This window comes from Lipophrys pholis (genome assembly GCF_963383615.2).
Source record: "Lipophrys pholis genome assembly, chromosome: 6".
Lineage (NCBI taxonomy): Eukaryota > Metazoa > Chordata > Actinopteri > Blenniiformes > Blenniidae > Lipophrys > Lipophrys pholis.
The window spans coordinates 21,985,156-21,998,118 of NC_137629.1; the positions used below are offsets into that span (position 1 = coordinate 21,985,156).

A 12,963-nucleotide genomic window follows, 5' to 3' on the forward strand; every position below is an offset into this window, starting at 1 on the left:
CAACACAAGATCAAATTTTATCACCGTTGACTCACAGACACTTTCCTCCTAATGATGTGGATCTACAAAAGCTCCCTCGCGTGAACACTCTCCATGCTCACAACAGTACAACAATTAAACCTTTCATACTCTTTTATTACTATTATTTACAAGACCCGGACTCCAAATGAACTCGCGCGCACGAGGTGAAACGGATCAAATAAGGGAGGACTGGGCGTGAGCGACGGCAAGGTTGCAGGGCGAAACAATGAGGCCTATAAACAAGATGCAAAGTGTATTCAGTTCCTCTTTCACCTGCTGTCAGTGTGCCCACACAACGGTGACACAGAGGGGCAATGAAAATCCTCTAACTTCTGCAGTACGTCTCCCATACTGCGGAAAATTCAAGTTTGAATCACCCACCACGTCTGAGAGTTAAAAAAAAAAAAAAGAAAAAAAAAAAGAAAAATCTGGCATTTTGATTTATCAGAGGAAAAAGAGCAGAGCAGGAGAGAAGTTGGTACGAACACCAATCAAAGCCTCAGTGTGGAGGGATGCCGTAGACAAGATCAGAAATCCTCACCTGCTGCAGTTAAAGACCGAAATGACACTCAGGTACAGGTACAAGGTTGATACCCATGACATTTTTAAACAGTTTCGTCGACATTTGTCGGGCTGCAGCATGCTGATTTCAAACACTGACAACCGGCTCCTTCTGTTAAAAGAAACAGTCGATGTGTGAATATGAGGCCATACTTTTAGTGAAATTTTCTTTCTCGTTTGTATTTTTGTGTGAATGCATGCAGGGCATTATTCCTCAATGCAGCTCTCAGTTGTTACCCATTACCCAATTTTCTTTTTAAGCGTACTTGGTGTGCTTTTCTATAAATCAGCAACGGACATTTGCATATGTGTGAGTGCAAAGTGTGCGTCTGTCTGTTCTCGCTCTCCCACAAAAAAAAAAATAAAAATAACCCTGTCATTTCCGCATTTTTCATTTCCAATCAGTTGTCAGCCTGTGAATGGGCGGTTTGAATTTGCAGATCGCTGCTGAATCACACCACATCGTGTCATACATGTTTATGACACTGATGGCGGAGGCGGGAGATTGCAGCACAACAGAGGGGAAAAACAAACAGGTCTCCAAGGTGATCGAGAACATTTCTGAGACTGAAACCAATGTGCTTATTATGAAACTGGCAGGCTAAATAGGCTGGAGGATGAGCCAAGAGCCTGGTGGAGCAGAGTAATCACTGACAAATTGCAAACCTTAGCTACAGCGCACAGACACTTTACATAATGTATCCATGAAGTTGTGCGTATCACGTGTCTGCGGCAGACAAAACAAGACGAAGCCTGAAAACACTGCTCGTCTCCTCCAACCCATCACTCAGAAGGAGCGCTGTTTTGAGCCCACTGTCTATTGTATTATTTCGGTTTGAGAGATTGCTCTGTGTACCTGTCGCTGGGTCAACGGTCCGCTCGATCAAATGGTCGTCCTGGTGAACCCACTCGCCGTTGCACTTGAAGTAGATCTGTGTGGCCGGCGTGGAGCGGCAGGTCAGCGTCACCGGCTTGTTCTTCACGATGAACTCGTCCTCCGGTTCCACCAGGAAGTGAGGTAAAAGGTCCGAGAAGGCTGCGGGGAGCGTTGCAGGGGTGGCGTGCTCAGAACCTGAGAGGGTTTGATAAAAAAAAAAGAGAAGAAAAAAGAAGACATTTCAAAGGGATGCCAAATAAATGGGGGGGGGGGGGGGGGGGGGGGGAGCTTTCAAAGCCTTTCAAGTTGTCATGAAGAGGGGAGCTGAACCTGTGACTGCTTGAGTGGCGAGCAAAATATCTAAAGCAGATTTTCAGTGTCCTTGGTGAGTTTCAGCTCATACATATGCATACAGACGAGGCAGAAGAAGACAGAGTCGCAGGCAGATGGACGGACGGGGTGAGAAGGAGAGAGAGACGGCGCTGAATGGAGGAGAGCTGGCAGTGACAGAGCTTGGCCTCGTGTGCTCTTGGCTGGGTCGCGGGGTGGAGGGGATAGTTGAGTCCACGTCTTTACTCCGGCTCTTAATCACAGCCCTTTAACATCAGCGCTGATGGACCAGCAGCCATAAATCCCGTCCCAGCGACCAGGCCACTTCACACTGTGTTATACGGCTCTTCAACCCTGACTCTAACTCTCCCACATTAAGCAGGACGGGGCGAGAGGCAGCAGGGTTAAAGATGACTGACAGCCAGACAGCCTGTTAACTCAAATTCACCTCCAATATACAGGACGTTCTTCTTATTCCTCCAGATTGTTCTATGACATACAGGACATGTGGAGCAAGAAGAAAGCCGATACACTTCTACTGTGCAGAGCTACAGGAGCCGTTCCTGCTTGGATGATGCCACAATTTACGGCAGGCTTGTGTGCGCGCCTGCTGAAAAATGTCCGATACAAATGCTGAATGACACAAAAGAGCCTACAGCGCACACATCCCTCCTCTATGAACACACTTTCTCTCTCTCTCTAAACATATTAGCCGTGCGCGGGAGATAGCGAGAGGACACAGAACGGAGTGGAATGAGGGAAATAACCTCTTTACACCACCGACACTCAGGGGAAACCAGTAAATCCCAAAATAAAACCCCCTTAAAAGGAGTGTAATATTAATTTACTGCCCCGAATCCAATATGGCTGACAGACTGGGCATTAACAACCTTCTCCATCACTCCCTGTGCAGCAGGAGAGGATGGGAGTCCACATCTCTCATAATGAAACGGCAACACTCGTGCTGACCTTTCTCTCCTCTTGTCCTCTCCTCCCTCACCGAGTCTTTGTTCATCCTTACAGCTTGCCCATGCCCGGGTCAGGGATAACATTACTCTGCGTCATAAATACCAATCTTTAGATAAAGACATTATCTGTCAGTTCCTCCCCCACTCCACATTATATTAATGTCTCTCTCTTTTCCTTTTTTTCCACTGTACCCCTGTGTGCTGAGTCGCTAATTTATCAGAATGAGATACTGTGAAGCACGCCACCGCTGCTGCTGTCGCTGAACCCCATTAATGTTTCGTGTACATGTTTAACTCTTAATGAAAACTAAATGTTCTGTGTCCAATGAACGACATACATCACTTGCTGACACTTTGCCATTTTCCCATTTTCTTACCGCACTCATTTACACAGGGAAATATGGCAGCTCTCTATTCAAGATGACACATCTCCCCGGCATTATTTACTGTGCCTGTGCGTGTGTGTTTTCCGTCTCGGTGTCGAGGAAAAGGCCACAGTTCATCATGAATAGTGAATATAATTGCTCTAACGGAGAGCCAAAACTTTGCTAATAAACAGCGTGGGACCAGTAGGTCAGGCTGTTTGAAAATGTGTTGGTCCTAATGACGGCGGCTTCTTCTAATGGGCCGGCTTCCAGCTTTGTGACCGCAGCCATTAGCCGGCTGGGCTGACCCCCCTGTACTCCCCGCAGACTGAAGACGACGGCTCACTAAAACAGTGGGCGAGACTCACCTCGCACCTGCCAGGTTAATCATCTCATAGGGGACAGATGATGTTGAAGCAGAGAGCGAAACTCAAAGCCACCTGAGAAGCCTGACAAGTTGCGAGAACGGCTTGATGAACTCCTGATGTTGTTATCTCGCCGCCGGCTCCTCATTTGCAGGGGTCACATTCAGCGTCATCTCTAAACTTATGATGATGTTCCCAATTTGTGTTTGTGGTTGTGTGCGCGTTCGGCGTGTCGTCAAGGGTGGGGGTTAGTCTCTCGTTTTAGCACATGTACTTTAGGTTAATGAGGTTAAACCCGTAATTTCTTTTCAGAAGTAAATTGTCACTTTATGGAAGGACATTCTAGTCACGCACTGCTTTATGTCAAACCCATAATGGGGGTCTGATACGGAGTAAATTGGCTCGGATTATTGTCACGACACAACATACTTCAAAGTCAATGTGCGCACACATCCACATATAGACACACACACACACACACCCACAAACACACATACGCAAGGGTAGTATCAGCCACTTGAAAGACTTTTCGCGGGTCAATGCACAAATCAAATAGACATACAGCAGCACTACGGGCACTGCATTCGACTCCGCTGAGTGTGATCAGCTATGGCCGCCATTAATCGACAAATGCACCTGTGTCCATTGCCGGATCAGTTTGTGCACATAACGGACCGCAAACACCGCATGCTGGATTTCTCCCTTGCTGATCATATGGCCACTGACAATAAATTAATTGATACAAGAAGCTTGATGAGCTGCAGAGGCCCAGAGGCGACACGGCCTCCTGCGCATCTTTGTGCAAGGAGTCCAGGCGCCTCCGTTTCTATTCCTGTATTTTCCAAAGGGGAGGGAAAGAAAATGCATCAGGGCTTGACCCGATATTTGTTTGCAGCTGCGATTCTCTCGAGAGACGATTCAACTGACCACGACCACGCACTCACGCACGCGCACACACACACACACACACACACACACACACACACACACACACACACACACACACACACACACACACACACACACACACACACACACACAGAGTGTGCACCAGCTGTCAGTGTGCTGAGCCATGATGTCGAGGGCAGATTTCCCCCTGCAAACAGACCCCCATGTCTCATCTGTCCAGCTGACCACCTCAACTCCCAAGTCAGGGACCGGGCACATCCACAGGAGGAGGACATGATGAATGATGCAGTCAAAAACACATGAAAATATATTCAAAACCCAGAACAAAGATCACGTTCCCGTGCCCACTGTCACAATATATGAAGACAGCGCTGCATTATGAAAAGCAACCCGGATGAAAGTGTTGCAACTTTGTAAAATGTCTTTTGTTACCATCGGCCTTCGACGTTTCATAATGATTTTTTACTTTAATGTCACTTTCTGTATCACTTTCGCGGAGTAGGTTTCTTTTATGTGTGCGCACACAAATCTCAGGTCTCGTTTTGAAACTGAAGTCCTCATACGTATCCTCATTTATCCTCCGCCCACGTCAGCGTGCTGCCTGCCGTCGACTCGTCTTGTCACTCTTTGTAAAATAAGCATTTATTTTTTTAAATTTTCACTACTATCTGCTTGAACAACATCGCAGAATGTGGCACGGTATGAGGATGTCAGCAGGGAGAAGACAGAAAAAAAAACAGGAAAAAAAAACATAGCTGGAAAGGAAATAACCCCCTTTTGTGTTTTTCCCCCTCACAGCACCAACACATTATGTGCCCTTTGGAGCCAATTACATTTTTTTTTTTTTTTTCTTTTACAACATCATGTCCCTGAAGGAAAGCATCATTGAGCAATCACTGGGCATAATTTACATCACAGTGATGAACAGCAGCTATAACAAGTGTTTTATGGCACCATCACTGTCTTACAATGTCCTCAGAAATTAATTCAATTAAAGTTACAATCCAGAATATTCAACAATTTCATCTTTCGCCACAATTAACAACAAATCCATGTTCAAGTTTTCTCATCCAAGTCATTGTTTTTCTTCCGAGGACAATTAACGTCTTTGTTTAGACATCACTCCCAAACATCTCCCAAAATCCAAATGAGGGTTAAGCAGGAATGTGCATGTAAGGTTGGATTTACTATTAATAATCCCGCGACAGCGTCGCACACTGTTATCAAGCACCGGAAAAGAGGAAAAAAAAATTGGATGTGCACAGGAAAAAAAAGGCGCTCAGTTTGCCATCATATACAATCTGGAGCACGGCTGACGGATGTATGTTTGTCCTTCGATGACAAATATTTACTCCTTCGCATGTCGGGGACAAATTTTTCAATGAGACAACTATGCTTCAACAAGCACTCGTGCAGGCACTCCCACATAATGTACGCTCACTCACTCACGAGCCTGTGCAGATGAAACACACGGATGCAGGTACACATTAAACAAAGCGCAGCTCACAAGCAAGCTTTGTCCTCTCAATCAATCAGAGGCGCTGAATAATGCACACAAACAGGAGGAAGAAGGTTTACACAGAAATGCTAAAGAAACCAATGAATTCAGGTATGCAATATCCATGGTCATCACGGTCGATGTGCAGAGAGATCAATTACTGTCAGCAAATAAGTACCTGTATAGGAACTGCTTGGGTGCATTAAATAATCACGTAGGAGAGCTGGCGCCCATAGCAACCGAAACTCCATCGCATCACGTTTGTATCGATGCTTAAAGGGAGAGGAAAAAGAAAAGGGACAGAAGGAGACGATGAGCCTGTGAGGACGGGGGGGGGGGGGTATGTAAATGAGCAAATGAGTCTCACACATGCCTTGCGTGACATTATTACAGCTTTCTCCCATTTAATTGAATAGAGAAATTGGCCGCGAAGCATGCACGCGGATTCAGGCGCTATGCATCTGTTGGTATATATTCACGCGGGCTCCTAATACCAGACTAGACGAGAGGCTTCCGGAGACAGACGCGCTCCCAAAGCTCGGGTCGCAGCGTCAACTTTGAGAATTGTCATCAGACGCTGGCAACACAAATCATTTCCACTCAAACAGGCAGCTCTTTGAAAGATTAAATGCATATTTTTTCCCCCCCCTCCTCTGAGTTGTGACGTTAAACAGTTTGTCAGTGACAGAAGAAAAGTTGAAGCTTGTGTTGTGTAAATACGGTGCACAGCAACACTATTAATGAGCCTTACACCTTTGAACAGGAGCTTACACATCTGTTTATTCCAGTTTGTTGATTCCTATTTATTAATTTTTCTTGTCATCTATTTGAAGCAACGTCTCAGCAGGAGGGTCTAGGCAGGGGAGCGACTTTGCGTCGTTTACCACCGGCACCCGTGCTGACACTCCCCAACACCTTCGCTTCAGCTCACCTTTCATGGCGGCGCCGTCTTGAAAGGCAGAAACTTCACCCTTGGAACCTATGAAACCATTTTAAGTTGCTGTCAGCGTGAACGAGCTGACATTTTGAGAGCTGCGAGTGGGTGAGGCCGGCTCCCTGTGCCCGTGGAAATATATATCGCGTTTCTATATTTGCCCGCTTACATGTGCTTGTTTGCGCAAATGTGTGTGAATAAACGGCTTAAAGTGGAGCCTGAGCACAGCAACAGCTGGGAGACTGAATTTCTCTTTTTACTTTTTTTTTTTTTTTTTTTTTTTAAAGTTGTACATTTTGACACCACATTCCTGCTCCCAGAGGCATAATTAACACTACGGACCAGCAGCTTCGGAATTGAAAGAAATGTTCGTGCTCACCACTCGAGAGAGAGTCACAGCTGATGCTTTGATCTCATTCTCTTCTGGTTTGGGGCTGAATCCGCTGCTCAAACAATCGCAATTTTTACATTTCTTGGGAACAAGTGCAGACAATAGTAAAAAGATTTCACTCATTTCCTTATTATCATCTATTTTTTTCTTTTCTTAACACAATGATAGGATGGTGGAATGTAATATGTTTGTTACCATGACGGTTTGTGTTAAAAGACCTGAACTGTCCATTATAATAACTGTGTTTGAAGTGAGTGTTGACAAAGAAAACAGGGAGAAGTTAGAACCTATAAAACATGAGATGACTGAGAAAGAAAACCACTTCTGTGATTACTACTTTAAAAATATAGTGAAAAGTTCCCCAGTTGGAGGTCAGGTTTGGCTTGGGGGGGGTCTTCCAATGTAAACTTTGAAAGTTCTTCCTGTCCGTGCTTGACTTCTGGGTATCCTGCTTTCCTTTCACATATGTACAAAGTATGGATGGGTAATAGCTTCAAAGTAAAACCCTTTTTGACCACCCATCGTAGTAGAAAGTACAGAAATGTATGTGCAAATGTAAAAGGTAAAACTCGAAGTACAAATGTGTGATGAATCTAGACTGGAACAGGAGTATTCAAATAAGTATTTGTACCTCATTACTTTGCACCTCTGGACTTAAAAACCAATAAACTCTGTAGGCTGCATTACATAGATTAGTGACGCTGGCTTTTTACTCATGTTACATATAAGCTGTCCTTTTAAACACCAGTTTTTACAGTACTGCAAATTAAGTCTGAGAGCAAGGAAAAATTTACTTTTGATCATGACCTCCGGATAAATAGTATCTCCTCTAGAGATGAAGAGCTTAGTTTCCACTGCAAATACATAATTCACACCCAAAAGGAAAAGCAAAGATCAAATTGCATTATTACTTGGATGTGTGCTCCTCTTTGAGCGTCTAAAAATTAGTTCAGATCTTCAAAACAACATAATAGGCACGAGAGGAGAAATGAAGTCTATTCTGTGTGCGTAACATGGCTATTTAATGTTTGATGCCCTTGGAGCATCAGGTCACTTCAGTCATGCAAACCATTCAGCTGAGAAAAAGATCCAAGTCCTTAAAAATGAAAGGAAGATCCAGAATATTTTGAGAATTGATAATAAGAAGAAGACCCTCATTTATTTTAGTGGGGTACAGCCTGAGCAGACACGAGGAATACTTGACAGTTTTAGAGGCTTTTTAGCAAAGAGACGATGTAAACGACGCAGCTTCATCAAAGCGTCACCTGTTTGGCACGTCGGCGCGCGGCGCGCGGCGTTTCTCAAAAGAGCCGACGAGGTTTAAACACATTTGACTTATTAACGGCGCGCAATCCTCAAAGGAGCTGCAGGCATCCAGAGCTGTCAGGAGGGGCAGACACAGTCGCAGTCTTTGCCATCCCAGTCACGCATGCACTCATGGATTTGTCGTCCCCTTACGCTGAGCCGGAAACGAGGTTATCCAGAAGCAAGTTGATTATAGAAGCCGGAGCTGGCATGGGAAATAACGGAAACACGGAGAGAGACGGAAAGGGGACGCTGTGAAAGTTGGCAAACAATAAGCGGAAGGATGAAGACTAGCAAGACACAATTTAGATTACCAAACCAATCCTGCAATTACTAGATATGCCAACAGCTCGAATGAGACGCTTCACACATTTTACAAAAACAATTCCAACCGCAGGAATATCAAGATAATTAAACCTTTCGAATAACAGGACGGACCCATCACCGCTTCTATAGGATATTGTTTGTGATGGGAAAAGGTTACGCCACAAATCGAAATTCAGTGCTGAAATTAAACACACCTTTGTATATTATTCCCAACATAGAGATATTAGAAATGCACGTCTTCACAGAAAATACCTTTTCACTTTGAAGTCTGTCCAAGAACCGTGTTCGTAAAAAAAACATAACAAATAGAGAGTGTGTAACTGCTGATGTCTGCACAACCACCTTAAGCTTATTCATTCAGCTCTGAGGGCTTTTGACACAAACCTTTGCCAAACAGGCCCCTGTGACACTCATCAACCACCTCCACCTGCCCCCCCCCCCACACACACACACACACACACACACACACTCCTCGTCTCATCATTTACCGTCCATGCAGTAAAGATCCGGAGAGAAAACAAATGGAGGATGACTTGCACCATCTAATTAGTGTGACGGTGCTCCGAGCCTTCTCGGCATAGACTGAGAATTAGAACACAACACAAAAGATATGATTCGTAACAAGGCTCAGATAACTCATCACCTGTTCAACTCTAATAACCGTAATACGACGCCGGCGCCAACTTTCCAATTTAGCGAGCCAGCGGCTCCTGAAGCAGAGGCGCGCCATGCCACGGGGCTCACTTACCGCTCGTCATTAGGACTGCGGGGACACACGTGTGTAAGTGTACAGGGGGCAATCTCACCGCTGGGTAATGTCACTACGGAGTTGGTCACATTGAAGTTAAACACAATTACAAGATATGAATCGTGGCCAAAATTGAACAGAATCTATATATTGTGATTAAATCTCAGCGCGGCAGTCTTGTATGTCAAGTGGTTGGGTACGTTTCTTTCTGCTAGTTTATACAAGCAGTCATCAGTCTAAGTGCCGTGTTGCTGTCCTTCACCTGGGTGTTCCTTGCTGCTAGTAGTTTAATTATTCATCTTCAAACTGGTAAGATTGGAAAAAAAATGATAAATGAACTTCGCTTATATTGGATGTTTGCGCCGCTTCAGCAGTCTCAAGGCACTTTACACTGTTAGTCACGTTCACGACGACTCCCGTGCAAGGTGCACGACCTCCATTGAGAGCAGTTTGGGGTTTAGTGTATCGCCCAAGGACACGCTCACATTTTGCCTTTCGACGAGCCAGGGATCAAACCGCGAGCTGTGAGACTGGAAGATGATCCAATCTGACACCTGCAACCGGAGATCTGATCATAATGCATGTATAATGGAGAGAAGAAAAGTCCATGTGTCAAATGTATGCATTTATGAGAGATGAAAATCTAATCAGTCGTATTAGTTATCAAGTCAAGGCTTCAAGGTGGCGACGCATCGTCAGTGAAAATATCATTAATTCAGCAGGTATTGATCAAAACCATAAAGCAGTGGACAGATTGCTTTAATGATGAAAGAACCCCACAAAATGATTAATTCTGTGTGGCTCCAGTGGTCACAGATGCACATCAATTTTTTTTATTGTATTACTAAAACTGTGAGCAACAGTGGCTCTGTTGGTAGGTCTATTCGCCGTCTCATCGTGCTGATCCTCAACTTGCGCCCGATTGAAGTTGAGCACAACAGGAACAAAGAACTGTGTGTAAATAGTGGCGAAATCAAGGTTTCTATATGACAGGGGTGAAAGTTGTCCCTATGTGCACCGTGAGATCATCACGCTTTCCTTCCCGTATCTGCCAGCTGATGATCACGGTAACAGTGGAAATGATGCCATAATGGGGCATCTGCAAAAATCCAACATTCTAAAAATGATAAACAGGAGAAAAGTGGGAACTGCTCATAGCGATTATTAAATCCAACCATCTTCACATCTTAGTGTCCTTTTCTCTTTGTGGATCTGCCAAAAACAATTTTTGATGTGCGATCGTTTGAACTAAATCTATAATGTGCCACCAGTACCATCAAGGCCAAACAACAAATTTCACAGCGAAGATTGTTGTATTATTGTCGTTCGGACATTTCAGCGTGGACCAAAGCGGCGGACAAAAAGCCACTGCTATCTTTATAGCCACGAGGCGGCTCAGGCTAAAATTGTTTTTGCCCACTTAATGAAGCATGAAAACACCGATACATATGTACAGTCGGTGACTACCATCAATTGGAACTGCAGGCTCCATAATCCATAACTATGACAGGGATAATGAACGCTCCTCTGGGTGTGAGCAATGCAGCCACGTGGCAGCTGCATTATCAAAAGACAAACGTGTTTACCACAATGTCACATTTTCACAAGACGCGACGACTCAAATCCGAAGGCTTCGGACCTGAAAGAGAAATATAACTGGGAATTATGTAGATAAGTGTGAACCTGTCTGGGAATGAAAGGCAGTGCCGGTTATCTGATATGACTTTCCCTTCCAAAGCAAACCAAAGTACATCTGAACTCAAGGCGTGTTTAGGGTATCAGTCGAAGGCAGCAGCGGCGTGCATCAGGGGGAAACTCATTTCAACCTGAACAGCTTTTTGATTATTCTCGAAGTTTTTTTTTGCCTCCCCCTCCACTTCCCGTTCCCACTTCCACTCCTCTTGACATCACAACCCAGAGCAAAGACACACTGGTGGCTCTGACTTAGCAACGCATGAATACAAATCGGTCTGGAAAGAGGTAGCCGCTTTCTTTTCCCGGAAACACGCCTCCTTCTCAGATTCAAGTAAATCCAAGTCAGGAAATACATTCAACCTTTTTTTTTTATTTTTTATTTTTAACTTGATTGAGAAAGTTCAATTATTCATGGAGCACAAACTTGTACAAATACAATCAAGCTCCAAGTGTGTGACAGGCAATACAAGACAGAATTACAGGAAGACCTTCTCCAAGGTGCAGCCAAAGTTATATTACCAGCTGCTGGATGGACCACTCCTTTCCTCACACATACATTTCATGTTTAGGACTAAATCATGTTATTTGGCCTTTGTCTGCACACAAGCAATCACTCTCCTAATGTGCACATGACTCTCCACCAAGTCCTATACATTACCAATGATGAAAATAGCTCGCGCTATCAAATCTTGTAGGTGAGTCTTAGCAGTAATGATATACACGAATGTGCAGTCAGACACGAAAACGTCGGGCGAGGTGAAAATGAAAGAATCTGCACGCTGCGCTAAGAGAAAGTGCAAATCGCAAAAGTGAGGACGTTAAACTTCTTACTAACGCATCCAAAGAAAACTAACTTTTCCGAAAATGGAGTTTCTACTTTTAGCTTGCAGTCAGTTTTTTTTCCTCCGCTTCTTCTCTCTTTTTTTTTTTTTTTGCTTTACCAGCATTGAAAGTGGTGTAAGGGAAGAAAAGAAGAGATGAGCACAGCGCTTGTTCCGCCTTAACCCTGCAGATCAGATGTGATGTTTCAGGCTTTAAGCTACTTCAGGCTCCGACTGCTGATGCCTACACAATGTAAATCCCCACACCTCTGACGCACTCGCACTCCTGCAAAAACATAAATAAAAATAGAAATAAAATTCGATACGAAAACAGATGCTAGTTTGTTTTTACATAAATAACAAGTCTATATGTTTAGTATTTTTAAAGCAATGCGGAAATGTGGATATAGGGTGTACTACTCCAGACGGGGTTGCGGCATTTGTAAAACTGTGCCTGCAGTAGCTTTTCACCAATGACGGCACCCACTTTCCTCAGGAAAAACCAGACTTTAAGCAAGCACTTTTAATAAAGGCTTACCATTTCCTGTACCTGCCTGAGGTAGATGTCAGCAAACCTTCCACACAACTAGTGGTGTCAATTCATGTCAGTTTTTTTTAGAGGCTACCTTTAAGTAGCAGATCAATACGCATTTGATGCTTCCGGGAGTATTTATGGTCGCAGATCACTGCGTGTGGAAAATTAGCAGCAATACCCATGTTAATGGTAATAAAGGAGCATTCCTCCATGCGTCAGTGTGGTTCACTAATGTGTTTTTAATGGTCTTTGAATAACTATTGGGCTCTATGGCACAGAGGAACAAGTGACATAAAATCAAGCTTTGGATAAA

The 12,963-nt window shown here is 44.2% G+C and overlaps 1 protein-coding gene across 1 annotated transcript in view; it reads right to left on the bottom strand.

Annotated features, from left to right (window-relative positions):
* unc5a (unc-5 netrin receptor A) overlaps positions 1 to 12,963 on the bottom strand; it is a 143,086-nt gene that overhangs the window by 68,817 nt on the left and 61,306 nt on the right. The window contains exon 2 of the mRNA XM_080466142.1: positions 1,439 to 1,654. Within this exon, the coding sequence (XP_080322268.1) occupies positions 1,439 to 1,654 (216 nt within the window). The remainder of the gene's footprint in view (positions 1 to 1,438; positions 1,655 to 12,963) is intronic.